Consider the following 14,239-nt stretch of genomic DNA (forward strand, 5'->3'; position numbering starts at 1 on the left):
ATATTACCAAATTGATGGCAGCCTTGGAATTTTCCGCGGACACCACTCTTAACGTAGCTAAATTCGCTTCTCGGGCTATGGTCTCTAACGTGGCATCCCGGCGTTTGCTGTGGCTCCGCCATTGGCAAGCTGATGTCAAATCCAAGTGGCGCCTTGCATCCACGCCCTTCAAGGGTGGAGCCTTGTTTGGGTCCGTTCTAGACCCCATCCTCATTGAGACCAGGGATAAGCGTAAGGTTCTCCCTTCCACCAGTGGCCGTGTCAATAGGAGACAACAGCCTTATAATAGGCGTCAGCCCTTTTGGGCCGGGGATTCCGGATTCGCCCCTGCTCCCTATGTTCCCAACTACAACAGGGGTTTCTCCCAGTCCCAGGATCGTGGCCAGGATCGCGTGGGCGCCAGGGATAGGGGTCACCAGCAGACTCAGACGCAGTCCCAGGCTAGGAGGCCCTTTCGTGGAGCTGGAAACCGGTCCTTTCGAAGGTATCAGTGACTCACAAGGGGAAGAACCCATTGGGGGGTGTCTCCTGGCCTTCGCTCATCAGTGGGCGGAGATCACGTCCGACGTCTGGGCCCTTCAAGTCGTGAAGCTGGGCCTCACTCTAGAATTTCTCTCCATTCCCCCGAGGCGGTTCATCAAGTGCCCCGTACCCAGGTGCCCGATGAAAAGGCGCCTCATGGACGCCGAAATACATCACCTTCTCACCATCAGGGCGGTAGAACAGGTGCCAAAGGGTCAGGAAGGCCTAGGATTCTAGTCCATCTTGTTCCTGGTGCCCAAGAACTCGGGGGGATGGCAAGCCATCCTAGATTTGAAAAGGCTCAATCAGTACATCAAATACCAAAAATTCAAAATGCAATCTCTCAAAAGCATACTGGCCTCCATCCGCCAAGGTGACATGATGACATCAGTCGACATCAAGGAGGCGTACCTCCACGTGCCCATCCATCCGGCACACCGGCGCTTCCTGCGCTTCCAGTTCATGGCCGACACTTTCAATACTGGGCCTTGCCCTTCGGTCTGTCATCGGTCCCCGCGCACGTTCACAAAACTTCTGGCAGTCGTAGCAGCGTCCTACTTTCGCTTGGTCCCAATACGAGTGAATTGTTATTTGGACGACATCTTGGTCCTGTCCTCATCTCGGAACCAGGCCTTATGAGATCTGCAGGTCACGATGGACTCGCTGCGCAGGTCACGGTTTTGTTCTCAACCTCCCAAGAGTCACTTGCAGCCAACCACGTCGCTGCTTCATCTGGGGACCATCATAAATTCAGTGTCATGCGAAGTCTTCCTATCTCCGGAAAGGCGACAAAGCACCCAGCGCCTGACAAATCAGGTTCTATCTCAGAGACTCTTGCTGTTGGCAACGCTGTCCAAATTACTGGGAAAGATGATTTCGTGTATCAGCGTGGTTCCCTGGGCCAGGTTCCATGCACGCCTACTTCAATGGTTCCTGCCGCCCTTCCAGAGGGCGCACACCAGCCATTCCCATACCAAGGTTCGGCTCCCACTCAAGCTTCTCAGGTCTCTTCGATGGTGGACGTCCTCCAAGCTCCTCCGAGGGTGCCCCTTCAAGGAACCGGACCGCATCCAAATTACAATGGATGCCAGCCTATTTGGAGGCCCATGCCCTCGACCGAGTAGCTCAAGGGCGCTGGTCGAGTCAGGAACTGTCAAACAGCATAAATTGGCTGGAGCTACGTGCCATCTGCCTAGCCCTTCTGGAGTTTCGGGGCATTGTGTCATACAGCCATGTGTTGGTATTGACCGACAACGTCGCCTCCAAGGCCCATGTCAACCACCAAGGGGGCACCCACTCAAAGGCCCTGATGCTGGAGGCGGAAAATTTGCATCACTGGGCGGAGGCCAGGCTATTGTCAATCCGGGCGGAACACATCTCGGGTGTGGCCAACACACAGGCGGACTGGCTGAGCAGAGCCACCGTGGATCAAGCGGAGTGGCAACTCCATCCCGACCTCTTCCGGGAACTCTCTCGCTGGTTCGGCTGTCCCGAGGTGGATCTGTTTGTGCAACCACACAACACGCAACTTCCGAGGTTTTACGCCAGATACCAGACTCCCGGTGCGGAGAGGGTGGATGCTCTACGCAGCCCATGGCCGGCCGGCCTCCTTTACGCATTTCCCCCTCTACCGATTCTTCCATCGGTCATCCAGAAGATCTTGATGGAGCAGGCGGAGGTGCTTTTGGTTGCCCCGATGTGGTCCAGATGACCCTGGTACGCAGACCTCGTTCACCTGTCGGTTTCACGTCTGTGGAGGATTCCGGACGACCAGATCCAGCTCAACCAGGGGGCTCTCATCCACCCGAACCCACCCCCAGCTCCTGCAGTTAGCCGTGTGGCACATGAGCAGGCTATTCTGACCGACCTACACTATTCAAGTCAAGTTATTGACACTATCCAGGCGGCCCGACGACCATCCACTACACGTATCTACGAGGCCACCTGGCAATCCTTCTGTAGGTGGTGCCACCGCGCCAGGGCCGAGCCCACCACAGCTTTGGTGCCGCAAGTCTTAGACTTCTTGCAGTCGGGACTTAATAAGGACCTAGCGCCCAACACACTCCATCGCCAAGTCACAGCATTATCCACGGTGGTTGGAGACAGTCAGGGCCGTTCCTTGTCCCAGCATTCACGGGTCAAGGCCTTCCTGAAGGGTGTGACGAATTTGAGGCCTCCAACGGTGCACCGTTATCCTGCCTGGGTCTTGACCTTGGTGCTCAGAGCACTCATGTCTGCTCCATTCGAGCCCATCCACTCCATCAGCCTTCGGCTGCTGACGCTTAAGACGGTGTTCCTAGTGGCCATTACATCGGCCAGGAGGGTGTCAGAGTTGGCAGCGCTATCTGTTCGTGCAGATCTCTGCATATTTCATCCCAACAGAGTGGTGCTCCATTTGGACCCTGTCTTCCTCCCGAAGGTCAACACGTTGTTCCACAGGGCTCAGGAGCTCGTCCTTCCGGATTTTTGCCCGCATCCTTCCCATCCTCAGGAGCGCCAGTGGCATCACTTGGATGTTCGTAGAACCCTCCGACGTTATGTGAAACGCACGGCGTTGTTCCGGAGGTCGGAGGCACTGTTCGTTTCATTCCAGCCATCATCCATGGGACAGAAGGTGTCCTTCCACACCATCAGCCGGTGGCTGAAGACGTGCATTGTGTTGGCGTACGACAGCCACTCCCGACCGGTTCCCAGACATATAACTCCCCATTCTACCAGGAGTGCGGCCACCACGGTGGCCTGGGCTATGCAAGCCTCAGTAGAAGAGATTTGCAGGGCAGCTACTTGGTCGTCGCCCTCGCCATTTATTAGACATTACAAGGTTGACGTGTATGCCTCGGCTGAGGCTTCCTTTGGGCGGAGAGTGCTGCAACGGGTTCTTCTGCGGAGGATCCTGACCAGCCTAGTTCCCGCCCTGGGACTTAATTGCTTTGGCATGTCCCATGATTGGATTCCCCAAGCAGCACACAGGACCTGAACGGTCCTTCTATGTGTGCTGCAAGGGGAATCCAAACCCGCCCGCAGTTTCGGCTGGCCAGGGCTCCACCTTGACTATGACTCTGTGACGTTCCTTGCCTTTTTCCCTGACTGGACAATTCTGGACATGACTTTGAGTACTGGATGTGATTTTGAGTATTTGTTTTGCCACGGCCATGAGTGACATTGACATGCATCTTTCTCGGCTGACTTCATGCAAAACTGAGCCAGTCCAGTCAGAGGAGGCGTGGTCAAAATTTACATACTCAGTCTCTAGGCTAATGGACAAAGTTAACCCATGATTGGATTCCCCTCGCAGCACACATAGAAGGACCGTTCAGGTAAGTCAACGGTTGACTTCCATGAGCGGGTTTGGGGGTGAAATCCACAGAGCCCCAAATGTTACCGTTAAGAGTTTGGTGCTTGGCTCTCTCTTCTACCTTTGACCAGAAAGGAACCAGAATAAAAGATACGGGTTCTTAAGAAGAAATAAGGGCACAGAAGAATGAAAGGAAGTGCGAGGAGGCGCCCTAGCATTGTGGCTATTCAATTTGTCTGCTTGTGTGTTTCTTGGCACCCCACAGACATTGTCTTCTCCTCGCAGCAGGAGGATCTGAGGAGGAGCCCTCTGAGCGTTTTCTCTGCTCTCTCTCTCTCCAAGGTCTTGCTAAAGAAAGGGACGGTCCCCATCGTGTCCCTGGAGTGCGTCTCCTGCAAGGCGCAGTCTGTTTACGAAGTCAGCCGGAGCTCCTACGTGTATTTGGAGGGGACCTGCTTGAACTGCCAGAACAATTCCAACCAGGGGGTAAGGCTGCGGCCTGCGAGATGGAGTCGTCCTGCTCCAGAAGGCACTTCTTTGGCATTACTGGACCATTTCAGGGGTCGGTCTTCTTCTCTTCTTCTTCTTCTTCTGCTCTTCTTCTTCTTCTTCTTCTTCTTCTTCTTCTCTTCTTCTTCTTCTTCTTCTTCTTCTTCTTCTTCTTCTTCTCTCCTCTCTCTTCTCTCCTTCCTCTTCTTCTTCTCGTCTCTTCCTCCTCCTCCTCTTCCTCTCCTCCTCCTCTTCTTCCTGCCTCCTCCTCTCCTCCTCCTCCTCTCTCCTCCTCCTCCTCCTCCTCCTCTCCTCCCCTCCTCCACTCCCCCTCCTCCTACCTCCTCCTTTCCCTCCTCCTCCTCCTCCTCTCCTCCTCTTCTTCTTCTTCTTCTTCTTCTTCTTCTTCTTCTTCTTCCTTAGAATAACAGAATTGGAAGGAGACCTTGTAGGTCATGTAGTCCCACCCCCTGCTCAAGCACCAGATCCTGTACCCTTTTGACAGGAAATATAGGAGTGTCTATATTTCTCCTTTCCCTTCCCCTTCCTTTCCCTTTTTTTCTTTTCCTGTTCTTTTCCTTTCCCTTCGCTCCTTCTTTCCTGCCCTTCCTTTTTTCCTTTCTTTTCCTTTCCTTTCCTTCTTTCCCTTCTCTTTTTCCCTTTTCTTTTTCATTTTTCTTTTCTGCAAGATGCACACAGACGACTCTAGTCAAAAGGGGATTTTATTTCCCCCTCTTTAAGCATATGGAGAAGGCCCTTTTAACAACTTAGCTCACAGCAAGACATCTTCTTATCCATCCCTCGATGTTGCAGTCTAGACTTCTTCGCAATGTTGTTGGCAGTCCTCCACAACATTTTGTGAAAGACGGGCTTGCCAAGTGTCTCCAACACCTCCAGGCTTCAGCAATACCACCAGCTCTGCTGCCACGTTGCTTTGCCACCGAAGAGCTAGTCAGTGTGCCAGCTCTTCCTTTGTGGCCTGCAGTTGTTTTTCATTTTTTGGTGTGGTCCTTTCCCCTCTACAAGTTGTGAGGCCCGTTTTTTTGGGCATCATCAAAGAAGAACCATACTGGGCTACGTAGGTATAGAAATAAGGATGATTTTCTCTTGAGGTTCAAAGAAGCAATAAATGACATAAGGGCCTTCCGAATGATAGTGATTTGGCCAAGGACAACACACACACCACAAACACACCCCTACACAAAATACAGATACAAATCCAGTGGTGGGAGTCAATCGGTGCAACAACCAGTTTGCTGAGGCACATGCTTTGCGCACAGTGCACTCCATTGAAAACAGCTCTAAAACTTACCTTTTCCTGCAGCACCGGGGATTAAAACCGCTCTGCCGTGCCTATCAGCTATGCTTCAAACAAAGGAAATATAGGACAGACTAGCGCAGGGGCGGGTGGGCAGGGCCAACTGATTGCCAGTACTACCGTTTTCACATGAACTGGTCTGAACTGGCTGAATCCCACCCCTGTACAAATCCCAGGGCCAAGAAACTAGGGCCATTCTTTTTCTTTTGCATGTTCTCCTAAAAGTCTTTGCTGGGAGCTCTGTGGGAGGAGTCTCCAACCTTGGCCACTTTAAGACTTGTGGCCTTCAAATTTGCACCCCTCACCTCGGGGTCTTTCCATCCATCACTCACCTAGTGCCCAGCGGGAATGGTCCAGCAGGCTTGGGCTGTTTCCTCCTCTGTCTCAAGAACCTCGGCCTTGCCCCTTGCATCTCCTTGAAGGTGAACTGCCAGCGTGGAACTGCCAGCTTCAAGGGATTCAGTGGAATCCAGCTGGAACTTTTTCATTAGCGGTTTCAGCCACGTTTCCTGTTCTTCCCGCTCGCCTAATGAGGTTTATCTGTGAGATCAGCTCTTGTCCTTCCACAGATCATTTTTCTTCTCCCCATCGCCCTGATATTCTGGCTGCCTTTTCAAGTTAAAAAATGCACTATGGTCAGGAAAAAAACAACATAAGGAAAACATTGAGTGGAAGCGCCTGTCGGTCCCGCAGCCCCCTCCCCCCCCCCAATTTGAAGGAGGGTGTGAAGACGTGAGCAGAATTTGAGCTTATGTTTAAACCTGCAGCATATTTTGAACGCCAATAATTTCTGCAGTCGGAGGCAGCGTCGTGCTTTTTCCTCTCAGCCGGCTGCTCCATTTTGAGATTTATGTCATTTTCCAGCTGGATAAAGTCTTAAGTTTATTATTTCAAAAATCCGGGAGTCTGAGAAAATGCACGCCAGTTATCTCAGCAATCCCATTATTGTGGTTCCCACAATCTCCCTTGCATTTGTGTAATGTTGCCATTATACCGTGTGGTTTGCAGTCCCGTCCTGTATTTAATTTGAAAATCAGTGGTACCTGGTAAAAAAAAAAACTATATCTCCTTGTCAGGTTTCCTGGGCCTTTTCTTCTGAAACCATACATTGGAAGGTGAGGTAATGCAAGAAATTTGAAGTGTGTCAGGATCCCAAGTAAGACCCCCCAAGGAAAGAATACTCCAAGGCTTGAGCTTCCACAAAATTCTATTTTATTAGAGGTGTCCTATTGGCACATCTGGGAAAACCCGAATCTGAAAGGCTCCATGTTTTCCCCATCCAAATGAAAGTTCAATTCCCTGCCCAGCACCCACATATCCGTCACATGGTCCAATCAGGCACCGTCCAACACCGGAGATGCCTCCCAGTCACCTCATTGCAGCTGCAGGGCAAGATGGCCTTGACTCTCTGAGAAAGGAATGTTATTATGACTATATATCATCCATACTCCATATAATCCCTCCTCCCATTTTCCCACAGTAGAAAATGTGGCAGGCCTGAAGTCCCAAAGGTAAAAGATGGCCTCCAGATCTGACAAAGTGGATCACATCTGATTTTAGAGAAGATCTCCTGTCAAGCGATTTGATCTTCTCCCGGTTTTCCTTGGATCAAATGCCTGGGAATGGGGCTGAAATGTCAGCCCCAAATTTGGCCAGAGACTGAAAATGGACCCTCCTCCTTTTATCAAAATATAGAGGGATAATACTTTAAACTGCAGTTAGGTTTTTTTTTTTTACAAAATGTAAATCTTGGGGATCTCCCCCCCCCCGTTCTTTTTTTTTTAAGACTAAGCCGAGATGGACAGCCCAGAGCTTCAAAAATGAATCTCTGCTTCTGAACAAGAGATCGACCTCCACGGGGGATGCCGAGATGAGCCTCGTCTTGCGTCCGTGGGCTCTGAAGGATGGGGAGGGGTACACCTTCACTCTCTACATCACAGACCTGGCCACTGGGGAAGAAGGCTATGCCTCCATTGACCTGTTTCCCAACCAGCCTCCCTTCGGGGGATCGTGCCAGCTTTCGCCTGCAAATCCTGTCCAAGCATTGGCTACCAAGATACACTTTGAATGTGCAGGTAAGAATGTGGAACATCTGTGTCCCATGGGGATGTAGGAGATGACTAGGTTGAGCCTGAGGGAGGAGTCAAACACGTCATCAGTCATGAGTCCCTTTGCACCCACAAGAGACCTAACTCCACCTCACCTTGAATGCCTTCTTAATTCCCACTCATTTTCCTTGACTGTTAGTAGCTCAGATTCTTGTAGAGTATTTATGTTTGCAATAAGTCTTTATACTCATTTGAACTTCCTGAATCTCCTGATTTCCTTGGCTCATGACAGAGCTGGACTCAAAGAACAACAGTGACCTTTATGGCTGGCTGGGGTTTGCAACTAGACCTGCATAACCTATTTTAATCCATTCAAATCCTCATTGGTTATGGAGCAGCCAGACAGGAGAAAGCGTCTCCTGAGGGTCAGGGGTCTCCAATTACCGTACCCCAGTCCACTACCAGGCCGTGTCCTGTTCAGAAGCAGGCCATGCAAGCAGCTAGTGCATGCAACTCCACTCACATGAGCAGCAGAATCAGAATCAGAATAGAGCTGGAAGGAGGTCTTCCAGTCCAGCCCTCTGCTCAAGCAGGAGACCCAGGAGTGAAATCCTCCTGGTTCAGCCAAACCTGTAGGGACGATTGTCCTTGATTCTACGACCCAATAGTAAAAAACAAAAGCTTCCGAGGATTGCGTGGCTTACTTTGAGCCGCGCAATCGTCAGAAGCTTTCCCTCCGCTTTTTAAAGCATTTTCCCCTGCTGGTTCAGGCGAATAGGCAGGGAAAAAATGGTTTAAAAAGTGGTGGAGGGGGGTGCTGCGAAAGAGAGAGAGAAAGAAAGAGGGAGGGAGGGAAAAAGGAGAGGGAGGAAGGACCACAAACCTAGCACTAGAGGCAGCTACAGAGGATACCTTGAAAGAGCACAGCAATCCAGGGCTGGAAGGGACCTGGTGGTCATCTAGTCCAACCCCCTGCTCCAGCCGGACATAGTTAAAGTGAGTTTCTATCTTTTGACCCCTCAGTCGCATGGCTAAAAAGCCACGCCCACCAAGCCACGCCCACAGAACTGGTAGGAAAAAAAATTAGATTTCACCACCGAGGAGGTCCTATACCATTTCAAACAAGTGACCGTCCAGTCTCTTCTTAAAAACTTCCAGTGATGGAGAGCCCACAATTTCTGGAGGCAACTTCTGTTCCACTGGTTAATTGTCCTCACTGTTAATTCCAGGTTGCTTCTTCCTTTGGTTAGTTTCCAACAATTGTTTCTTGTCCTGCCCTCTGGGACTTTGGAGAATAGCTTGACCCCCTCTTCTCTGTGGCAGTCCTTCAAATACTGGAATCCTGCTATCAAGGCTTTCTCGAAACTGGCCAAACCCAAATCATGCAACCATTCTTCATATGTTTTTGTCTCCAGGCCTTTGATCATCTACGTTGCTCTTCTTTGTACTCCCCCCCCCCCACCAAGTCTCAACTTCTTTTTTGTAACATGGCGACCAAAACTGGATGCAGTATTCCAGGTGTGGCCTTACATGTGCAAAGCTCCCCTTGTGCATGTTGCGGGCACATGTGCCTGCTGCTCACACAGATAGAGCTATGCGCACAAATATGCGAGTGTCTGTCACTCACACGGAACCATCCCCTTCCCCCTCCCCCACTGCATGGGGCCGCCAAGCCAGAAAGGTTGGGGGCGGCTGCTGTCGGCCTTTCTCATAACATGCCCTGTTTGGTTGCAGGCTGGAGAGATTCAGTGGGAGAAGACCCCCCCTTGGTGTACATCCTCATGGCTACCCGTTGCCGCCCTGGCCACTGTGATGAATTCTTGGTGTACAAAGGAAGCCACCCTGCCCACGCGGCCTTCCTGCCCCCCGGATTCCGAGCGCATGGCTCCCGCCTGTCCGTCTCGGTGCTTGTACAGGATCAGCTGGGAGCAACAGTGGTGGCCATAAAAAGGTACCTTTTCTTTCCCTTTTTCAAAACCAAAAAGGAGCAGGCGTGGATGAATGCCACTTGGTGCCGTAAACTCTCATCGGAGTTTTGTAAAAGCCAGTAAATCCTCATCTTTGCTCCCTCGCTGCTGTTTTGAAAATCAGTCCAGATGTGTGTGAATCGCACAGTGGGCCACAACTGTAGTTTTTGAGAGGAGAGGGTGACATCTCAAGCAAGGTCTTCATTTGCATATTCCCCTCACCTCGGAGAAGGAACTCTAGTAAGGCCTTTGCATCACTGGCAAATGATTGAGGAAATCACAGCAGCATTTTATAGCAGGGTTGGGGGCTGCATTCAGCCCTCGGGTCAGGGGGCTCCCTCTCCCTTCTGCCCTGCCCCACTGCAAGGCAAGAGAGGCCTTCAGGGGTTCTCTCCTGGGCCCACATATTCTGGCCCACGATTGGCAGAATCATACCCTGAAAAGTCTGCAAGGGGCGTGAGAAATATGGGACAAAGGACTTTTGGGCAGGATTCGTTTCCCGTTCAGTTTGGTCTTGAAAACTCAACCTGGGAATGCAGGTAAATGTGGCTTTTGATGGCCTCGTGGACAGACCTATTTAGGCTTTCTGGCAAAAATCTGGGGTGAGGGAGTGGGGAGTTCCTACAGCCCTAGAATTTCCTGGTGGCCTCCCATCCAACTACTTCTAAAAGTGCACGCATATTTATTTTCATCTTCCGGTAGTTTAAAATCTTTGAAGAATAAAATGAAAGACAACATAAAAGGAAAATAGAAGAAAATGAGATAAGGCGAGGCTTAGCAGTGAGAAGACGGATTTTCAGGCTATTCCTGAAATTCCTCTATTCCGAAGGAATTGGACGGTTCATTTTTGAACTCAAGTTGTCCCGGAGAGACAGTGAAAGGTTGGAGGAGATCCAGTGACCCCAGAGACGTTCGCAAAGTTTTGTTTATGTAACAAAATAAAAAAATAATAATAAAAAAAATATGAGATAAGATTCTGTGTCTGGAAAATAACAAACTAATAAGTAAAGAATTTACAATTGTTACCAAATTTAGAATTCCTTATCTCATTGGTTAGGTAATTAATTGAATATATAAAACTAAAATCGTCATATCATCTTGAAAAGTGACTGTAATCACTTACAAAATTCTAAACTGTTGTAATTGATGTGATGATGTGATATGATGTGAATGTTGCCATATTTATCTAAGAAATAGGCACGTTCTTATAAAAGAAAAAATGTGAAAAACAATCAGTAAAAGCAATATTAAGTTCCACATTCCTTCTTGTTATACTCAACTTGTATTATATCAAAGTATATATAAATATTAGTTTCTGGTTATTTCCTTTATATCAAATATTTCCCCTTTAAAAACATATTTCTAAGAATCTAACTTTCCTTACCTTGTGTTGCCGGGAGAGAAGCCAATCTTGCTTAAATTCAGCCCAGCTTCTGTTCTGGATAAATACAATAGAGTATTGTGAATTTTGCCACCCCTGCATATTCCCTAACTTCTGTTTCCAGTCTGATTCTGTCAGCAAAGTATCTCTTTTCCAACATTGGGCCAAAATTGTCCTTGCAGCTATCAGCATAATTCTTAATAAACTGTGACATTTTTATTTATTTGTTTTGGAAAGGTTCCTAATAGAAGAAAAAGAGAAGCTTCAAGTCAAATTTTGTTTTTTAATTTTTTTCTGAATAATGCTGCCTATTCCTTTCCAGTGCTTTTGATTTTTTAATATAACCAACACATGTGATAAGATGTCCTTTCTATATAAGCATATATTTGAAATGTTTCAGCAGTTCCAGATGCTTTCTTTTAAATAGAGGCAAACTAGCATGTAATTTGCAAGTTACAATGCTAATCATGAGGATTCGGATGCTTGCGTCTAATGCCTGCTGAAATCTTAGAAACCTGGATAGGGTTAAGGTTTACCATGATGATAAAATTTCCAGTCTGAGATTAGAAAAAGTATTCCATTTCTTTTTCTTCCACTTAAGTAAGAGTAAATTATGCCTAGCATAAGAGACAGGGCAAATGTGCTTTGTCAGCATAACTTACACCAGCTGAGAAATGCTGCATTCTTTGTTGCGATGCTTGCATTATCTTGGTGCCTTTCTTTTTCCTCAATGCAGGCTCCGTGAAGTCCTAACCACAGCTGGGCAGCTCTGGTAGAGGTCTACGACAGGGATGTCAAACTCAATTTCATTGAGGGCCGCATCAGGGTTGTGTTTGACCTTGGTGGTTGTGGCCAGCTTGATGTCACTTGTGTCGGGGGCGCCTGAGCGCTCTGCCAGTGAAAACTGGCTCCTGAGCTCAGTTTTTGGCTGTGATGGCCTCCTGCAACCCTCTGCCAGTGAAAATGGAGCTCGTGAGGACCGCCTGCAGCCCTCCCGAGCTCCGCTTTTGCTGGCAGAGGCACGGTGGGCCGATCCTTCACTGGCCAGATCTAAGTACCCCGCGCCTTGAGCTTGACACCCCCTGGTCTATGGCAATTCGCCACAGGGCAACTTGTCATGACCAACTTGCAATGGGATAACTTGCCAAGGGACAGTTCAACAATTCAATTTAATTATTTAAAATAATTTAAAAATTATTTTAATTTTTGTCATTCGCATTTTGTTTTGTCCTCCTTTGGCATCCTTCCTTTAAAGGTTCTTGTCCTGCAGCAAGTTTTCCAGGACAAACTGACCGCTGCAAGTTGGCTGCAGCGAGTTGACTGTGGCAAGTTGTGCCATACGAACTCTGGCGAGCCCTTTCAGCTTGGGTGCCTTTACCTGGCTATGTCAGCTCTCTTCATGGAACATGCAGTGTGTTCTTATAATGGCCTTTTCTCCTTCAAATCCATCTCTCTCTCCCTCTCTCTTCCCCCCTCCCTCTCAGCACATATACATATGTGGACCACTGTTTTATAACCATACTTTTGGGCACCAATAGCTTTCATGAAGTGTTGACAATGCCTTTGAAACACGAGGGACATGTGCTTCCCTCATGGGATGCTACATGGGGAAAGTGAATACTTAATACTTAAGTGGAGGAAATAATGCCAGATGGTTTCTTGTAGGCATTGTAAAAGCGACTGGAAACGGCTACGCTTAATTTGCAGACAAAATCAATCTCCTAAGGGTAATTAAGAAAACCTACGTATGTCTGATGCTTGGAAATGCAGTCATACTGCTATGATACCTAATTGCAGAAAGAAAATTGAGCTAGGCCCCAGACACTGGAGTTGTGAATATGCAAGGCTGACAGACAGATAATCTTGCTGCTGTTTGCTGGCCACATATAGTCAACCTGGATGTCCTAGAAGATCATGTGCCACACTTTTTACTGGGTGTTCCACCTGTGTCTTGCAAGCTGCTTCTGGGGTGTTTCACCCAGGAGGAAACACCCCCCCCCCCATTACCTTGCTGTTACCTAGGCTGCCATTGTGGTCCATGAGCAAAAGTTGGAAGCCAAGAAAGATTCATTTCTCGTTCATCTTGATGTACTGCTCTTTTAATACAAATTGCCACTTTGGTTAGCCTAGGAAATCAATACATTCTGAGGTTATAAATCAGTGACAAAAGTGCAGCTCAGTGTATTTCTTTCAAGAAAGAATCCAGTGTCCTTTCTGAGTTGCTAAGGACAGCTGTGTGGTGATGAATGGGTTGCAGCCAAAGAGAAATGGCAATGCACCTCCTGGACCATTTATCCTCCAAGATATTCCCGTCTTCCACTTGGCACATGCCTTCTCAGCATCTCTTGGTCTGCATTTTTCTTGGAGCAATTTCTAGACCGGTTATTTATTTATTTAGCGCATGGCACACAGTGTCGGGGAAATCTACAAATGCTAGGCACAATGCACTCCTGATAGCCTAAATTGCTAGTTCATTCTGCTCACATCTCCTGTTTGGCACATGCCTTCTCAGCATCTCTTGGTATGTATTTTTCTCAGAGCAATTTCTAGATAGATTATTTGTTTGTTTGTTTGTTTAGTATATATCAGGGAAATCTACAAATGCTGGACATGGTGAATTCACGGAATGAATTGCTAGTTTATTCTGTATGGTAAACTGTACTGTATCCTTGCCAGTCAGTCATTTAAATGCTCCCTCGTATTTAAAACACAAGCAAGCACCCTCCCTGCACATAGAAAACACTCCATATTAGGAACATAGCTAGTTTATCAGGCATAGAGGATTTTATGTGATAGTCATTGCTGTTTTCCTGTCTAGGCCTATGGTCATCACCTTGCCCAGGACGCCAGAGGGATTCCACAGTCTTCCCCAGTGGCTTCACAACAAGACGGAGGTGATACTGCAAGGCCTAGTCAAACAGAGTGACCCCCAACCTGTTATTGAGTATTCACTGGCTCTCATCACCATCTTAAATGAGGTATGAATTTAGGGAGAAAGGATTCTGGTGTCTTTTGTCAGCTTTGTGAAGTTAAAATTTAAATTAGTTTGCCTAATACTTTACAAGAAAATATCACGGTTTTGGAAAGACACATAGAAGAATGTAGTTTATTCAGCATGAAATGGAGCTTATGTAGTTATGTAGCATGAGGCTGCGGGACAGAGATGATAGTTGCTTTTTAAAAATTATGATTGAATTCAAGTTGATTTAAATCAAACCT

The 14,239-nt window shown here is 48.1% G+C and overlaps 1 protein-coding gene across 1 annotated transcript in view; it reads left to right on the forward strand.

Annotated features, from left to right (window-relative positions):
* PKD1 (polycystin 1, transient receptor potential channel interacting) overlaps nucleotides 1-14,239 on the forward strand; it is a 174,501-nt gene that overhangs the window by 109,186 nt on the left and 51,076 nt on the right. Inside the window, exons 17-20 of the mRNA XM_032230933.1 lie at nucleotides 4,160-4,303; nucleotides 7,411-7,699; nucleotides 9,407-9,623; nucleotides 13,839-13,998. Of these exons, the coding sequence (XP_032086824.1) occupies nucleotides 4,160-4,303; nucleotides 7,411-7,699; nucleotides 9,407-9,623; nucleotides 13,839-13,998 (810 nt within the window). The remainder of the gene's footprint in view (nucleotides 1-4,159; nucleotides 4,304-7,410; nucleotides 7,700-9,406; nucleotides 9,624-13,838; nucleotides 13,999-14,239) is intronic.

The sequence above is a fragment of the Thamnophis elegans genome, chromosome 14, assembly GCF_009769535.1.
Source record: "Thamnophis elegans isolate rThaEle1 chromosome 14, rThaEle1.pri, whole genome shotgun sequence".
Taxonomy (NCBI): domain Eukaryota; kingdom Metazoa; phylum Chordata; class Lepidosauria; order Squamata; family Colubridae; genus Thamnophis; species Thamnophis elegans.